The 18,753-nt window shown below is 46.2% G+C and overlaps 1 protein-coding gene across 1 annotated transcript in view; it reads right to left on the reverse strand.

Annotated features, from left to right (window-relative positions):
• Positions 1-17,556, reverse strand: part of LOC133142498 (endoplasmic reticulum mannosyl-oligosaccharide 1,2-alpha-mannosidase-like) — a 24,165-nt gene extending 6,609 nt beyond the window's left edge. The window contains 11 exon segments of the mRNA XM_061263753.1: positions 3,932-4,052; positions 5,622-5,812; positions 6,806-6,994; positions 7,579-7,727; positions 8,057-8,233; positions 8,512-8,756; positions 9,385-9,551; positions 11,985-12,148; positions 13,137-13,245; positions 13,866-14,005; positions 17,159-17,556. Coding sequence (XP_061119737.1) covers positions 3,932-4,052; positions 5,622-5,812; positions 6,806-6,994; positions 7,579-7,727; positions 8,057-8,233; positions 8,512-8,756; positions 9,385-9,551; positions 11,985-12,148; positions 13,137-13,245; positions 13,866-13,970 — 1,617 coding nt within the window. The 5' untranslated portion in view covers positions 13,971-14,005; positions 17,159-17,556.
• Between the last annotated feature and the right edge of the window lie 1,197 nt (positions 17,557-18,753).

Genomic DNA, 18,753 nt, shown 5'->3' on the forward strand with positions numbered 1-18,753 from the left:
GCAGACGTCTTAGGCACCCTCGACTTAAAAGAACACATTTGAGATTTCCAAAATATTTAATTTTACAGAGACATTTTGTATTTAATTTCCCCCTCTTGTATTTAACATATTACTGTAAGCAATTGACTACCTTTTACATAAGTGATCAAGGCTGTCTTGAGATCAGAAGCAAGGAGACAACCAAAGTCCTGCAGAAGAACTGTGGCAAGTTCTCCAACATGCTTGGAACAACCTCCCTGCTGATTGTGATGCAGTTTTAACGCCTAAGGGTGGTCACAAAAAATATTGATTTGATTCAGTTTATAACTTCCCTCTAGGGTCTTTCAGCGCACTTAGCCCTGGTTATGGGTATGCACTTTGTTGTACGTCGCTCTGGATAAGAGCGTCTGCCAAATGGCAATAATGTAATGTAATGTAACTAGTCTGCCAAATTACTCAAATGTAATGTAAAATGTATAGTACATTTATTTAGGACCTTTCATGAATTATTTTGAAAGAATCTTATCTGTACAGAATGTTATACAGGTGCCAAAGACTTTTGCACAGTACTGTATATAGATATATTTTAAGTAATGACTGCCATTTTTCTTTTTTAATTCCAATTATTTAACTTAATTTGAAATCCTTATTTCCTAAAATGTTTTGACAATTTAAAATATCTCCAGTCATGCTAATAAAAACTAATCTGAATCATTGAGAGCAAGAGAGTTAAACACAATAATATATCTGTGTGTATGAGTTACACACAACATATCAGTGAGTGTATGTGAGTTAAAGACAACAATATATCAGTGTGTATGAGAGTTACACAACAAGAAATCAGTGAGTGTATGTGAGTTAAACACAACAATATATCAGTGAGTGTATAACATCACAAACAGTTTTTTTCTGTGTTGCATTACTATTTTCATGTAAATGCTTCTTTTTCCAAAAGAAAGTTAGGCTTAGGACGCCCATAAACTATTATGAATTTGCCATTTTAACTGCAAGAGAGTGATAAGACTTGTAGCAGTTTACTTCTCCTCCTCTTGAACACAGCATATGGCTTCTCTAACATACCAAATCTTTAAAATATGAAAGAAAAAGAGAGAGAGAGAGAGAGAGAAATGTGCCTCTAGTCTTATTAGCGTGAACCCCTTATATTAACGTACTCCTACGGAGATCAACTGTCTCTGTCTCTGTAATAACCTGTGTGCTTTATACCGCGCCTTTGGTTAACACACAATGCCAGCAAACCACCTAAAATTGAACTGAACGAGAGAGATGGAGTGAGGAGAGGCAAAGCCAGGTGAGAAGAAACCATGGCGACAGAGCTGGATTCGGGACAGGCCTGGGCTCTCCGACTTCACGTCCGCGTCTTAACGTCAGACAATCGACAAGCGCCCGGATACTACAATCCACACGAGGGGAAACCCTTTTGACAAGGCCCCAAACGCTGCGCTACTTACACAGACAAACCACGAACTGTGTGTGGCAGGACCATCCAAAGGTTGTCCTCGACAGTCTGCGGCTACGCCACCGCTGCGATACTGATTAATCATGCCAACTCCAGAGAGCAAACTACCGCCAACAATCCATTAAACTGACAGCCCACATAAAGTGGGTGAGTGCAAAAAGCACGCAGTCCAATCAGCTGAGAGCCCTGATTGTGGGGCAGACACAGTTACTAGCTACGCTGGGCACTTACTGTATTTTTCAAAGTACCTTCATCGTGTCATCGTATTCTTAGGCTGCTAAGACAAACCATCGTGTGGCAGAGTATGTGTTGGGGCTGCCATTGCTCCTATGTTTATTCTCGTTTTCTTTTCTTATTGGCGGTATTAAATAGCGTCAGCGATGCAGGAGCAGTTTGTCACCGGCAGGATCTAATTGGAGAAACTCAAGGTCAACCATTGTGATTGGTTCACCATGGTGAACTGGCCAATCTGTTTGATTGGTGGTCATAGTAAACCACTTTTGTTTGAAAACAAGAAATCAGGCTGAATCTCAGGGAATAAAGACAGTGTATGGTGCTGTATATCCCACAGCTGCCCTTTATGTGATTAACCATGACCATTCCTTAATATCTTCCTTAAAAAATATTTTTTTACCTATGGGAGATTTAACTGCTAACATGCATGCTGTTTAACTCAAATCTTTTTAGACACTCTGATATCAGCGAATGCAATGCCTCAATGTTTGCTTAAGAACACAGGCATTTTCTGAATCGTTGGGGACCGTTCACAGGTAATTCATTTTTGCCTCAGGACTATTCTCTCTGATATAAACAATTTTCAACTGAATTGGATAAAATCAATTTTTGAATTGCAAAGAAAACACTCTTTTGACTCCTGCACATAAATCGCCCCACATTAGCCCCACAAACTTGAGCTGCAAACTCAAACACTGCTCATTATAGTTCAATTTCCATATCCCAACCGCCAAAATGGAAATGCAACTAGGCACCGTATGAAAATGTGTGCCTAGGTTGGGTGCTTCTTACAAGCCACTTCTTCATTGGGGATTTGGGGGATGAGAACGGAACCCCTTCAAATGCTAATACAGCGGAGTATTTTATCATTAAAGCTACACTTGCTTTTTAGCACTGAATAATCGCTTTCTACAAAGGAAAGGAATAGAAGGGCAAACTTGACTGCTGTCATGAGGCTCCACGGAAAAGCAGGCCATAAGCGCTCTTTGTTTACATGAGATTAGAGGCGCAGGGTTTGTTATTCAATATTAAGATTTTTTTAATTTACACCAAAGCTTGAAAATGTTGTTTCCAAATAAATTCAATTGCATCCTGGAGTCTGTTTGGGTAAGCTCCCGGTGATTAAGTTTCGCAATTGACGTGAATAAACGCACACACAATATAAATGAAGCTATACTGCAGGGTGCGCTCACACTCTCACACTCTCACACCCACACACCCACACCCACACACACACACACACACACACACACACACACTAATGAACAGTTGACAAGCTCCTGTGTCGCAGGAAATGGACTGAAAAATTGGTCTTGCACGAGTGGCGACGGCTAATTCAGCTGGTTTTCAGCTCGATTTTAATCACCCTCCTGCAACGTGTGGCCCTCGTAATCAGCCCTACAGCTGGAGTGGGCTGCCTCACCATTCCTGAATCCTAAAAGCCTGAATGAGCTTCTCAGATTAGCAGATAAACATCAACACCAGGCCTCACACAAGTGAGGGATGGGGGGGGGGGAGGCAGAGGGAGGGCAGTCAGTTTTCATATCACTAATGCTGCTCATCCAACCTGGCTTTATGAGATACTCTGAGAGTCTCTCCAGATAAAAGCATCTGCTAAATGAATTGATGAAATGTAACAGTACAACAATGACATAAAATTGCAGTAAAAGATTTGTTAGGTATTAAATGAGGCCAATATTCTGGAGCTGGTAGAGTTCCACTTGGGGTGTTGCAGCCGTACAGTAGCAGGTGTGTGAGTGTAGCTGTTGAGCGGCAGGTGTGTGAGTGTAGCTGTTGAGTAGCAGGTGTGTGAGTGTAGCTGTTGAGTAGCAGGTGTGTGAGTGTAGCTGTTGAGCAACAGGTGTGTGAGTGTAGCTGTTGAGCGGCAGGTGTGTGAGTGTAGCTGTTGAGCAGCAAGTGTGTGAGTGTAGCTGTTGAGCAACAGGTGTGTGAGTGTAGCTGTTGAGCAGCAGGTGTGTGAGTGTAGCTGTTGAGTAGCAGGTGTGTGAGTGTAGCTGTTGAGTAGCAGGTGTGTGAGTGCAGCTGTTGAGCAGCAGGTGTGTGAGTGTAGCTGTTGAGTAGCAGGTGTGTGAGTGTAGCTGTTGAGTAGCAGGTGTGTGAGTGTAGCTGTTGAGTAGCAGGTGTGTGAGTGTAGCTGTTGAGTAACAGGTGTGTGAGTATAGCTGTTGAGTAGCAGGTGTGTGAGTGTAGCTGTTGAGTAAGGTTTGGGGGGTTCCTCACCATTTTAGGGCTGAAGCGGCCATGGGAGAGCTCCCCCACAAAGGTGAGCTTCATCGGGAATGTCTGCTTCAGCAGGTTCTTCTTCACCCCCTCTATGGCCTGGATGTAGTCCTCCAGCAACCTGCGCGCACACACACACACACACACACACACATCACAGCACAGCAGAGCACAGACATACGGGCACATACATACAGGCACAGAAATAGAAACACAGAAGGTGACCAACAATAGAAACTATCTCTAACCAGACAGTTTATGCTGAATAGAAACCTGCTTCTGGGGGCAATATGACAAAACAGAGACAGCCTCAGCACAACCCCTCCCCTGAGCCAAGACAAATATGGCATAAACAAGGAGCGCTGCAGTTCTGCAAACAGTCAGGTTTCAGCAGAGAAAAGCAAGTGTGCTGACACCTGAAGGGAGCAAATAAAACAGCTCTTTAAGGCAAAAATGTGTGCCACAAAAATTGAGCAACATTCCATGCTTTCCCGTGTTTCCTACAGTGGGCCTCAGCGCGAAGGCGGGGCCCAAAACATCAGATTACATACATAATATTCAAGCAAATGGTTTGGAATGAAAAATAATTAAAATCAACTTAGTGGTACGGCTGGGTGATGGACCATATCGACCGTTATTGAATATTTTATGAAGGATAATAGTAACCATATGGTCTGCTGGCTTTCATTTAAACCTGGTGTGGTAGTAAACATCCAAACTTCAGAGGACACATGAAGTGACTGGCAGAAACAGCGCAGAAAGGAAAGCTGATTGCTACAAAACAGAGTGTTGTGTGTGAGTGCTGATGGCATGACTGCATCATGCGTTTCCACAAACTTCTGCACAAGTCGTTTGCAACACTAAATTCTTTAACATACTGTAGGAATATTCAAATGAAAAATGTATTGGCTGAAAAACAATAAAATACAGTTAACCGTGGCATTGCAGCCATTTTGTCGATTCATAACGGGATACTGAAACCTACTCCGTTCCCTTTCCTCACAGAGTCAGTGTCTGTAGCGCTCCGCACAGCGGATGTCAGAGGACCAATAACTCATCCCAGTGTCAGAGTGACAGGCGTGGGCAGCGAGTCACCAGTGCCCTGTGGGCGGGCCATAAGTGGAGTTAGTGGACCGTGCCCCATTGCCCTTTTCGGATAAAGCGCAGACCCAAGCACACTGCAATGCCGAGGAAGGTCATCGCAACCGTTACCGTGACGACCTATGCGCCCGCCCCCCCGTGCTTGTATCTGGCTAGGCCCTGGTGCACACAGAATTCAGAGGAGGCTGATTAATCTGAAGCAAGCCGCAGACACGCCGCAGACACACCGCAGACACGCCGCAGACACGCCGCAGAAACGCCGCAGACACGCCGCAGACACGCCGCAGACACGCCGCAGGGCATGCAGAACAGCGGCACCCCCGGGAACAGCCCTGGGAAAACAGCCCCGGGAACAGCGCCAGGAGAGCGGCCTCCACAGAGCTGCTCAAACACAAAGCAGGACTGAAAGCTATTGAGAGACAGACTAGGAAAACAGTAGGAGGCAGCTCAGAAGAAAGCAAAAAAAAATCCCCAAAAGACAAAAACAAAGGAGAGAAATGTTCACACGGAGCGACACAATGGAGCAGGTGTTAAAAGAAAAGCGGAAAAAGGAACGCAGAAGGACGGCGGAACGGAAACTCAAACGCACTCGGTTTCCTTCTTGCCTCCCTGGAGCCACTGCTTCAGCAGGTACTCGTAGTAGCTGTCGGCGCGGGCGCCCAGGGTGAACACCCCGCGGTGGGTGAACTGTCCGCTGTTGGTGTTGATGAACATGGGCACCAGGCCGTCGTGCTTCCCCGGGAGCTTGTGCACCATCCTCATCACCTCATCCACCGCCTCCTGCAGTTCCACAGCAGTGACAGAAAAGGGCTTAGGGACACACATACACACATACAGGGATTACAGGGTTTCCCGCTATCATGGCGACATGGCTCAGGCGGTAAGAGCAGTCGTCTGGCAGTCGGAGGGTTGCCGGTTCGATCCCCCGCCCAGGCTGTGTCGAAGTGTCCCTGAGCAAGACACCTAACCCCCAAATGCTCCTGACGAGCTGGTCGGCGCCTTGCACGGCAGCCAATCACCGTCGCTGTGTGAGTGTGTGTATGAATGGGTGAATGAGAAGCATCAATTGTACAGCGCTTTGGATAAAGGCGCTATATAAATGCCAACCATTTATCAGAGAGAGACAGCAAGCCCGATACATAAACGCGTGACAATGCCACAGCTTCCACAGGTTAAACAGACGGTCAGCTCCTGTTCCTGTTCCTGTTGACCTACTTCCTCATGACAGGAGTTTAAGACGCAGGTCACAAGAGACCTGGGCAATATGTCACCGCGCAGAGCGCGTGACAGGACTGAACTTTAATCAGAATGATTCATCGTCAGCAGTGGGAATGGAGTGTCTCCGTTGCGTGGATGGAATCTGTAGTGGCAATGCCGTCAGTGTGATAATGCGGAGAGGAAGTGGGGGAGGGCAGGTGTAGACCCTGGCTCCATTTGTACTAGAGAGGGGTCCTGGGCAAACATGTGTTGAAGATGGTGCACGTTCGCAGTGAATGTTAATGTAACAGCCAAATTACTGAATTACTGAACTTCAGTTCTTTTGGCATTCTGTTCTCACAGCCATTTTTGTTTGCTGCTCACTCTGTTCGCTAACGTTTGTGATGAACAGAAAAAAGCTACCGTTCGAAAGCATATCTGAGCTCCGGGTTCACTATGTTGGGTGATAATGGGAATGAGAAAGCAGTGTGGGGTTTGGGGTTTGTAGGGGACGGGGGGTGATTACGTTAGGTGGGCAGTAGGAGATGGGGGGGGGGAGGTTTTGGGGGGACTCACCCTGTATCGGGGGTCCTTGGTGAGGCGGCTCAGCTCTCGGAACTCCAGCTGGATGCTGGTCACCTCGGCGACGGTGCTGTCCGTGGTCCAGCGGGGAGGGTGGGCGGTGCCCTTGCCCAGGTTCACGTCGGAGTACGGCACTTTGGAGGGGGTGTTGAAGGCAGGCATTAACCTGGACCCTAAATCTTTCTGATACAAGGAAAAAAAAGATTATACACGCTCTCCCTATCTCCGGACTGGTAACTGTAAATATTACAATAAAAACCTGCTGGTCTGCACTTAAAGCAAGCACCGCTTAACAGTGCCCCCATTACCGGCCCCATCACTGCTCATTTACAGGAACAGGCTGACGCAGCGGAAAGCTTTATTTGAAAATCATTTCCAGTCACTCTTTCTGAGTGAGTGTGAGAGAGAGACAGAGAGAGAGAGAGAGAGAGAGAGAGAGAGAGAGAGAGAGAGAGAGAGAGAGAGAGAGAGAGAGAGAGAGAGACAGAGAGAGAGAGACAGAGAGAGACAGAGAGAGACAGAGAGAGACAGAGAGAGAAAGACAGAGACAGAGAGAGACAGAGAGACAGAGACAGAAAGACAGAGAGACAGAGAGAGAGAGAGACAGAGAGAGAGACAGAGAGAGAGACAGAGAGACAGAGAGAGAAAGACAGAGACAGAGACAGAGAGACAGAGAGAGAGAGAGACAGAGAGACAGAGAGACAGAGAGACAGAGAGACAGAGAGACAGACAGACAGAGAGATGGGGAGGCTCGCTCTGTGACTCACCGCTTTGTCGAAGAACAGGGTGTCTCCGCTCAGGTGGTAGGTGCTGAGCAGACCCCCCATGATGCGGATGGTGCTCTCGAACAGGTTGACGTCCACGTTTTTGGAGAAGGACAGCTCCGTCTCCACCCACGCCCTGGCCTCCTGGAACTCTGCCCACGAGTACGAGTGAGAGAGAGTGTGAGAGAGCGAGCGACAGACACAGAGAGAGAACACACACCATTCATTTCCTGAAAGAAACTATAATCAAAAAGACCTCAATACCCAAGCTGAGTCACAGAATGCCAAAAAAGCACCCATGTTTGAGTGAAGCGTACTAGTAAACATAACCCAGTCACCCCAATCCTGGCCTCCATTTTGATGAGTGGCCTACAAACACCATCCAATTTGTTCTTCGGCAAACACAATGTGTACCCATCTCTACCGGGCTACTGAAGGCTGCTGGTGGAATCGCATGTTTGTCCTGTCCGGGCCTCCGTACCTTCCTTTAGGCCCAGAATCCACATGGTGTCCAGGGCGTCGATGAGGGTCAGGCCCAGCCCGAACCACTCCCCAAAGGACTTAGAGACGGGCTTGAGCTCGTCGTGACCCCAGGCAAACTCCTTATAGCCCTTCCAGGCGTGTCTGAAGGCCTCCAGCACAGCCTGCGACCGCTCCACTACATGCATATGCGCACACACACACACACACGCACACGCACACACACACGCACACGCACACGCACACGCACAGGCAGACACACACACAGGTTACAATTATACTACACTGCATGTATAATGGTAATAAAAACATTCCAATATTTATCAAGAAAATGGTGCTCCTGCAAGTTTGGTTTAAACGTGTGTGTGTGTGTGTGAGCATCTTTGGGTCTCTATGTGTGTATGTGTGGGTGAGTGTGTGTGTGTGTGGGCGCATGTCTTGGGTACAATTCCTGACCTGGCCCTGCGGCGCTACTCAGTCCCGGTTGGGACGGTCCAACAGGTCCAGCAAGTCCAACAGGTCCAGCAAGTCCAACAGGTCCAACAGGTCCAGCAAGTCCAACAGGTCCAACAGGTCCAGCAAGTCCAGCAGGTCCAACAGGTCCAGCAGGTCCAGCAGGTCCAGCAGGTACCAGGTCCTTCTCTTTGGCAGAGGGCTGTGGCTCTGTGGCATGATCAGCCTCAATCATGGCCCCCCTCCAGCTGCAGGGCGACACACGCACGCACGCACACAGACACACAGACACACAGACACACACAGACACACAGACACACACACACACACAGACACACAGACACACAGACACACAGACACACACACAGCAACAGACACAGTGGGTCAGGGTCTTCACTGTGGGTCATCAGGGTCAACAGCATCTTCAAAATATGAGCCGTGTCCAGTCGGGTGTGTCTTATCTACAGGCCAGTAAAAAGGCCACAGAACAGGCTCTTTTCAAACAAGAGTCTTTTCAGAAGAGGCCAGGGTTCATATAATTTATGCATCGAGTTTGTGTGTGGAGAGAGTTTTACTAACCAGATTTACCCCCCCCCCCCCCCCCCCACTCCCTTCATTATCCTGTTTTGTGGAGCAGCCATTATGGGCCATTAGGCTGGCTAATTACAGTGTCTAAACAGAGAGAACGACTCCCAGCATTTAGACACAAGCACCTTCCTCACGCTACACCAGGCACGCAACGCGCTCCCGACACCCGTCCAATAACGAACCGTCCTGGTGCCCCGCCGTAGGTTGTTTGAGCCAATCGGAGGAGAGCGCGCTAGGCCGAATGACGGGTGGGTTTTTGATGCTTCTCGCGGGCAAGCTGCGGCTTACCTGATGAGCGGCTTCTCTCCCTCCTCCTCCTCCTCCCCACGCTCCTCTTCATCCCTGTTTTTGGCCGCAGGGCCCTGCTTGTCCTTCGCCTGCCAGTCCGATTCGTTCTCTCGTTTCCAGCGGCTCTGCAGGCTCGGGGGGCCCCGTCTGTTTGGCAACGGCTTCCTCTGAGAGAGAGAGAGAGAGAGAGAGGGAGAGAGAGGGGGAGAGAGGGAGAGAGGGAGGGAGGGAGGGAGAGAGAGAGAGAGGGAGGGAGAGAGAGCAGGAGAGAGAGAGGGAGAGGGAGAGAAGAGAGAGATAGAGCGAGGAGAGAGAGAAGAGCGAGAGAGAGCGAGATAGAGAAAGATAAAGAGATAGAGAGAGGTAGAAAGAGAGAGAGGGAGAGGGAGAAAGGGAGAGGGAGAAAGACAGAGGGATTTTAAAATTCCCTTTATCGAGCATCGACCCCCACAAATGCAGACACACTTTGGACGAGATCAAACAGAGCACAAAAACAAAACAAAAAAAAATAAGAGCACAGTAAATAGCACAGCCCAAAACATTAATTCACATCCCTTGCCTTTATCGCGTTCACAGAGAGAATGAGAAAGAAGACGGTGGGAGGGAGAGAAACAGAAAAGAGACGGACAGATCAAGAAAGGAGGCAGAGAAAAAAGAAGAGGGGAAGAGGGAAAAGGAGAGAGTACAACAGAAAGAGTGAAAGACAAAGGGCATCAAACAAAGACAGTGACAAATAATGAGAGAAATAGTGAGAGAAGAGAGAAAAAAAAGATACAAATTAACAAGAAAACAGCAACAAGGGATCTCTCCATGGAGCAGACGGTGCTGCTTTAATTGAGTTGGGATGTTCTGCCGTATTCAGGATTATGAACACGTATAGCTCATCAATCGATTTCCATCAGGCTCAGACAACGTCGCTCTCTAGTCTGTTTACTGTCTGGGTTTGGGGGGTACATGGGGGGGACCCTCCATGTCTCAAGTGTCAGCGTCCAGCATAATGCACAACGCAGACTTCCCAATGCCGGCCAGAAGGACCAAACATCCTCCACCCTTCTGCTGATACTTAAGACTCTACTGTACATACAAAATACATTTAGAAATCTTCCGGAACTGCCCGATATCTCAGAATAAAAATACTTTGGCTCTTTGGCCGAGTGTGTGGAGTGGTGACAGAGGGTTGGGCGTGGGGCCCAGCCGTGTTCACACCTCCACCGCTGCCTTGCTCAGAGTGGGGTTAGGACTGCAGGACTGAGAGTAATTTTCCATTTTCCATTTTCCATCACTTAGCCTGCTCAGCAGATGCCCTTTCTCAGGGGGTGACCACTTCAGGCTTCACTTGCACACACGACCCGTTCGTACAGCCTGGCGCTGGCTGGGATGGGAATAAGGCCCTTTGCTCTCGAGTTCACAAAAGGCTGAACCGGCCTGGGATTGGAACCGAAAAACCGTGCTTCTGGCTGTAGAACATTGCACTATAAAGGCACCTGCTAAGGCATCTGGGGGGGGGGAAGCAAGCTGTAAAATCACTCAAGATCTAATGAACGAAACTACCTACGCTGCAGCAGTAACTATAAAGCTCAACTAGAATGATAACAATGGCTGCCTTTCAGAATTTATAACATCTCCAAATATAAAAGCATTCCAGTCAATCACGGCCGTGCAAGGTCTACTCACAGGAAGCACCGTTTTGATTGTCGGATTTGAAGAGCAATAAACCGGTTGTCTTGTGTACATGCCATGGCAGAATTTATAGTTTAATACTATAAAAACACATTATTTTCAACCCTGCTGCAAGACAAATGTTTACTAGCCCGGCATTCAATATCTATTGAAAAGAGCATGTAGTCACACTTGGCAGTAGCATACTGGTCTCTTGTGGGTGTTTCTGAAGCTCAAGTTTTCCAAAACAATAATAATGACACAACCAATAGAAGAAATAGGTGGAGTACTGTCCTCCCAGTGGAACAACTTTCCATGGTGGTCAGGAGACCAAAATGATTGGCCATCTGACTGAAGACTCGTGACTGGAGTCTGCATTGTGACTGCGCTCCCATGCCCTCCCCTTCTCACTTCCCATCTTCTTTAATTCTGTCATAATTACGGTATTGACAGGAACTCCCTTGAGTTACAAATGTGTCATGGTTCTAGGTTGTCATAGTCAACGTGGTTGCACAGATACACTGGCATGTCTTATTAACAAGGTTGACACAAATGCACTCTTCTCACTGTAGGTTTCTATGGAAAGGTATTGTTGTTTTTATTGCCTGTTGTATTGTTGTATTCTATCTGGCAACTGGTATGCTAGTTTGAAAGTTGATTGTACTCTTCAAGGGTTCTGAATTACTGTATGTTTACACTAGGACTCGGAACAGTACTGTCCTCTCAGGTCCTATTTGCACTTGTTCTTGTGTTTAATTTGCAACTTTGTTGTACGTCGCTCTGGATAAGAGCGTCTGCTAAATGCCACGTAACGTAATGTAAAAAGGAACATCCTCGAAATGAATCTTACTTGATGTAGTAGGACAAACAACGAACAACGACTTCATGACACGTCAATCTCATGAAATCAACGCAGCGATGAGTAACGAGTGGGTACTGACCGGGGCGGGAGGTTTGGGGAGGACCAGCCCGTCCTCTTTCTTGGGCTCGGGAACGACTTTCGGGAACGCTGGGATAACCTGCGGAACGACCCCCGGGAGCACGGGCTTCAGGCCCCCGTCATCCTGCTTCTCCCAGTCATCCCTGGCTTTCCTGTCAGAGAGGCCTGGACACACCGCGAAACACCGCACACCCGTCACATCACTGTTTTCATTCTCCACCGCAGGGCTGTCAAACTCCAGTCCTGGAGGGCCGCAGTGTCTGCTGGTTTTTGCTGTGTTTCAGCACTTGGGACACATTTCGTCGAAGTCTTTCATTGGCGAAAGAGTCCACACACCTTGTTCGCAAGGCCGTAATTGGCCGCTGATTGAAAGGAAACCACAAACACCAGCAGACACTGCGGCCCTCCAGGACTGGAGTGTGACACCCCTGCTCTACTGTCATGCATTATTCTTGATTGCACGCTTGTTGACTTAGTTTTAAATCTTCGTATTTTCTCTGCTCAATTCTTACTTAGCAGTTATTCACACTCCTATTATTAGTGCAATAGCAGCATTGTTAAACATAACAAATCTGTGCTGTCCCTACTGGCAGTGTTGGTAATTACAGTCGGCACAATTCCTAACTGCAGTGTAAAGTATGGATCGTTCTTAATCATGCGACAGTTTCCTTGACGACCGGATTTTCGCCTATGATTCTTGGCTATGTTGGCGGCCGTGGCAGCCGTAGCAACCCATTCATTGCAGTGGTGAAACGCAGGGGTCAAACTAGGCCTAGATGAGATGGCATTCATCAAAAATCATTATGTCAATATCAGTTTTCATATAAAGGTTGGACGGTTGACTTGTAACAGAAGGAAATAAAGATCTAAGGTGGGGGGGAACTTCACGGCTGGAGAAACCCTCCGCGTGCCCTCTGAAGGACTGGGTTGCACCTGCGGTAGGCCATTTCAGTTCAAACGTAGCCTACTTATATCTATAATCCCTACTAATACTCTGATTTATGAATTACTACCATAAAAGCAGTGACACCGCGGAAATGAGCTAAGTGTATTAAGAACGATACATAGCAGGCTACTCCCTAGTGGCAGCAGCAGGTATAGCAGTCTGTGCTGTCCCTCGTGGCAATGTCGAGATTATGGGAGTGTATCGTACCTCTCCAGTGGTCTGTCAGATTGGGGTAGGAGACAATCCCGCAGACCACCAGCAGAGCCAGCAGGAAGAGGATCAGACTGCGCTGCAGCCGCGACAGCTGCTTCCACTTCTGCCGCCGGACAAAAGAACCAGAAATAAAATAACATTATACAAGACACACCATTACATTACATTACATTTGGCTGACGCTTTTTATCCAAAGCGACTTAACAGTTGTTTTAGGCTAAACAGGAGACGGTCTTCCCCTGGAGCAACGCAGGGTTAAGGGCCCAACAGCTGTGCGGATCTTATTGTGGCTAGACAGCTCACAGTAAAAATGTCGTCAGAAACACACGCCAGATTAAGAAGTGGTGGCAATGACTCAATGACTCCCGTGGAGTTACTACCAAGAACGGCCATCGTTGACCATTCCCCGGAGCCATGGACCCTCCTCAGAAGAGACGGAGAAACAGTCACTGCTGCTGAACGCACCATGAAACTCTCCTGCCATTCAGCGGGCCCTTCTGCCAGGGATCCAAATGAGTGTGCGAGAAGTAAATTGTCCTACTGAGGAAATTATCTATCGTGATCGAACAGCTGCGGAGCTCAAAATAGCCAGGCGTACGATTCCGCTCAGAGAAACTCTTGCGAATGGAAGGGTTGTCTTCATTCATTTTATTGCCATCTGTTTTTACACATGTGTTTAGGGGTAGGGTGGGGTGGCAGGGGGGCAGGGGGTGGCGCACTGACCCTCCAGCAGGACTGTCTGCGCCAGTGCTTGCTGTTGTTGTAGCTGTAGCCGTCCCGCTCAGTGAGGGTGAGAGAGATGAAGTCCTTCCGTGGAGGCGGGTACATCTCTACAGCCAGGCAGCGGGGTCATAGACACAGCCCTGCCGAGGGGGAAGGGAGGCAAATCAGCGCTGAAGACAACAGCAGCCACAAGAGCACATGACCATAAACACTGAAGCAGGGGTGTCAAACTCCAGTCCTGGAGGGCTGCAGTGTCTGCTGGTTTTTGGTGTGTTTCAGCACGAGAAATACATTTCAAAGCTTTCATTGGCTAAAGAGGTCACACACCTTGTTCTCAAGGCCTTAACTGGCTGCTGATTGAAAGGACACTTGTAGACACTGCAGCCCTCAAGGACTGGAGTTTGATACCCCTCCTCTAAACACTCTGTTACTTTAAATGAGTGCAGACCTTCCACAGACTGAGAGCAGGAGACAGAAATGCATCTTAAATTCCTATTCATCTCATAGGCACAGAGAACTGTTTTAAGCGTTCAATACGGGATGCACACAAATGCGATCACAGAAGCCGATCTATCCCTCCCACAAGAACGAGCTCCGTTCCTGTCCCGCCTCTTAGAACAGGACCATGAGCCAGTCCCAGTATAACATGCTGCTGATTGTCCAGGGCAGGGGAAGCCTGGTAAACCTGGTTCTGGAGTTGTCAAGAATACAGGCAAAGATGCGCAAGACAAGTCCCACTTTCATCTCGGGTGACACTGTCAGAATTCAAATCATAATGTGGCAGGGTGAACAGGTTCATTACCCACAGCCTAATGCTTTTATTAAATACAGCATTTTGAACTCTACTTGAAGTGTTTTTTTTTTTTTCCCCACAAGCAAATTGTCATTCTCAGTTGTCATTTTTTTCCGGATAATGACAGCTTGTGTGCCGGCCCATTGCGTGACGGTTTGTGCAAGGAGTTAGCTAATGACTCCAGTTTCCACTCTCAGCTAGGCTGATAGGAATTAAAAGGACTGGCAGCACATAATCTTCGTTTGACAGAGCTATTTCTCGTCTGGTATATTCTCTGGCTCAAATAAGCCACTTAAATACCATTTAAAATGGAACTGGGAGGCCAAGTGAAGCTGCTTGTCTAGAGTATGCTCGAAAACAAATGTTTCATAATGACAATTTTTTCCCCCGATTATGAATCTTTAATTTGCGATCGCAAAGTCAACTCAGATGATTACATGTGTGGGAAAGCTGGCACAGTGCATCCATCTTAAAAAAATGTAATCACATCCTCAATCACGTACGCCGGTCTGTCTTTCTGTTACATCAGCCCACCTCCGTTCATTTTGATATTCAGAAATGGAGATGAATGCTGAGAGTGAGCATTAAACAGGTGTGAAACAAGGATAACATGCTCTGCACAGTGAAATGCATTTGAGTACGTCTCACACAAACAGTGGAAGACAAATACATACACTACAGTACATCCTCCCATTCTGAATGCAGATACAGATAATTTACTTTTTGTTGGTTCAGCTGATACATAGTCTCCTTCATACACCCTACTTGCAACTTTCCAAATGCAAATAATTACAAAAGTATGCAATCAGATTGCTCTTTGAGCTCTCAAGCACTGAAAACCATCCAAAAGGTCATGTCTGCTCTGAGGATGCCACTTTGTTTAGGTGCAGAATACTATTTGGTATGGTAAATGAGAAATTGTATTTATTCAACGGAAATTGTGATCGCCCACATTGCGTGGGCTCTGGGTACTTCCAGATTCTATTTTATTTTCTCTTCAAATTAGCCTACTGTTTGTAACTAAAAATGTACTGAACCCTTTAGTTTTGAGTCAAGAGATACAGCTATTCTGCTAGTGGGGTCTTCATCAAGTTCAACATGCATTTAAACACCAAACCGCAGAGGTCTAAGGTCTATTCTTGCTGGACTCCAATTTTCACAACACCAGTCTAGGCAAGATCCCTTTTATCAGCAGAACTACTATTATTCTATTATTCTGAACTGTTACCATCTTAACCTATAGGCCAGCGGAGGATGGGCATTCCCCTATAGCCTGGTTCCTCTTGAGATTTCTCAAGTCAAGTACAGGGTCCTCAAAAATTTTGGAGGCTGAAAATATTGATGAAATTTACTGAAATGTTCTATCCAAGCAAACTTCTGTCCATTGGCAGTAACAAGCTGGAATACTCTTATAACAGGGTCAGCTCCAATACAGGCAAAATATATTAGCCTAAGTTATCACTTATTGTTTGCAATACAACTTGAACAAGAAGAGCCACCTGCTTTCTCCAGTATTAGCCAATCGCATTTTTAAAAGCAGGGCTAATGCGGTTACTTCCGGAAACTCAGATAGTATAAAATCATTTCAAAAACAAACAATAATTTCAATGTCAATGTGTGTTGAAAATGATAGCTGGGGTCCAACATAACTAGACGTAGGCCATTTGTGAACTAATGGCTTTTATCCATAGCAAACTTCTTAAGCCTTCGAAGAATTGTCTTTCTTGTACACGTTAATGCATTTTCTATTTTTAAGCTAGTCTACTAGAACTCCATTGCTTTCTATTACCAGTAGTTGTCACATACAAATTGTCATGTAATTTTAGAACATTCGAACTATTAACAAACTGTTAATAACCTTTTTGTGACCTAACACCAAGGGTTATAATGGCACCATACGTACATCTCGCATATGAGATCACTTAGCTAGCTACAATAGCTCGCTAACGTTAATTTTGCTTATTAATGCAAACCAATGTTTCATTACCCTAGTTGTATCATCATACCATCAACTTTTTACACAAGGCGTTTGAGTGTTTTTTTTTTGTTATGTTTGTTTGTTCAGTTGGCTAGTGAGCCTTCACCATTAACGATGACAACTAACGTTAGTCAAGTCTGAACAGTGTAACAAGCTTCAGACATTACTCACCTGTTCTGTTCGCTTGGTTCAAAAGAGGAATCGACCCGACTCAACGACTGACGTGTCATTTCGTGAGTCGGGAAAATAGCGTACACAGCCCTTGTTACCTAGCCAACCAATATGAAGTACTTTAATGTTAGGCTGCTAACATTGTTTTAGCCAAGGTAGCTTCGTAGTTATAACGCTATCGTTGCCGGTAAACCGAGTCAACTATGTTCACCGTTGAGCCAGTTGTCAAAGATCGCAAATAACTCAGACAAAATGCAAAAAATTGCTAAGATTTTCAGAAACCCCTCTAACTGGACAGGTAAGTCTAACCAACATTGACTTAACGTAGCTCGCCAAGAAACTGTACCCTACCTTAACGACGCAGAATCCAAACAAGCAGCTCGGCACTCAAGCAGCCATCCCCGCTGCCAAAGACACGCAAGAATAGCTGATACACTAAACAGGCAACGTGTCGCTCAAATTTATCTAACAGCTAGGCTACTCAAAACAAATCCCTGAAAATTGTTCAGGACTTGGAATACAGCATACTAGCGGCTAGTTAGCCACCCCATAGCCAAGCTGCTGATTATGGGAATAAAGTGCAAGGGGCAGACAGCGTATGTTTACCATTGAGCTGACTGACTAACAAGCTCGCACTGCCTGCACGGTTTTTTTGCAGAATGTATAAGCAGCTATCTAACTGATTTTTTTTGTGAACTAGGCCTCGCGTGGTGTCACGACCATTACTGGTGCTACTGCTTTTAGACGAGGTTAGCTAGCTAGCTAATGTTTACGTGACAGTTCGTTTGGCCACATGACTTCACATGGAGTAATCTTCGCGTCATCGTTCCAGTTTAACCCTTCCTTTCCCAGGTGCAATGTTGTTTTTTTACATATGGGTAATTTGTCAATTAGGGGAGTTTTTCTGTCCCCAGGGTAGATTTAAAACAACAACAAAAAAGTATTGTATTTCAGTCAGACGACTCACAACGAATTAAGCAATATTCATTGAGGTTTAATATAAATGCAAACTTTGCCTCTCATCAGTCCCTGTCGTAAGCCAACCGAAAACAGGGAGTAACTACAACCCACAAAAAAGGCATGATCTAGGAATAAGCATGATTAGAGCAAATGCAGCAAGCAAATGGGGCAATAGCGTGCAATACAAGCAATGGCAGCTTAGGAGTGACTGCATTGCACAAACAATGCAGCAGAAAGAGCCAGGCCGCGCTATAGCTTTAGCATACAGAGTGAACCAGGCGGCAGCACAAAGCAAGGGTCTGAACAGGTGAGGTTGGTGGTTTATATTAGATGTAAGCATCATGTGAGGGGGCGGCCCTTCTCAAGTTGTCTGCCCGGGCTAGGTCGGCACGTTGTAGTAGCTATGATAAAAATAAGTGTCTGAATGTTGATATTTTAATACTTTTTCAGCATTTTGAAAACTCAACTGTGCCAGAATTTTGGGCTTGTCCCCAACCCAGACTTTGTAACTTCTCATCTACAATAAAGTAATAAAAAAATGGTTAAATGGTTTATATATAACTTTTTTTACTTGTATTTTCTCTGAATAACTTAAAAATAAGAACTTTTTTTTATATATATGTGCAATTTGCACAATTCTTATCATTAAGTATTGCCGTCCCTCATACAGCTGTCACACCAAGCATTTTAGAGCAATACAGTTTTGTTGCTGCCATGGAGCTGAGAGGTGACGGGAGCACATGGCAGGCATGGCAGAAACATTTTTGTTTTGACATAATACTGAAGTTTTGTCTGTGAAATCACCTGCACTTGTTGTGGAAAGAATATCACTTTAAGATGACTAAAATGATGTTTCTACAGCTTTCGTCTGAGGGTTGCGGATTACAGTCCCAGAGGATTGGACAGTGCTGATTCATTTTCAACACACTTTTATTTAAAACGAGCTGAATTTTGGATGGCGGCACGGATGGTGCAGTGGGTAGCAC

This window comes from Conger conger, chromosome 12 (assembly GCF_963514075.1).
Source record: "Conger conger chromosome 12, fConCon1.1, whole genome shotgun sequence".
Lineage (NCBI taxonomy): Eukaryota > Metazoa > Chordata > Actinopteri > Anguilliformes > Congridae > Conger > Conger conger.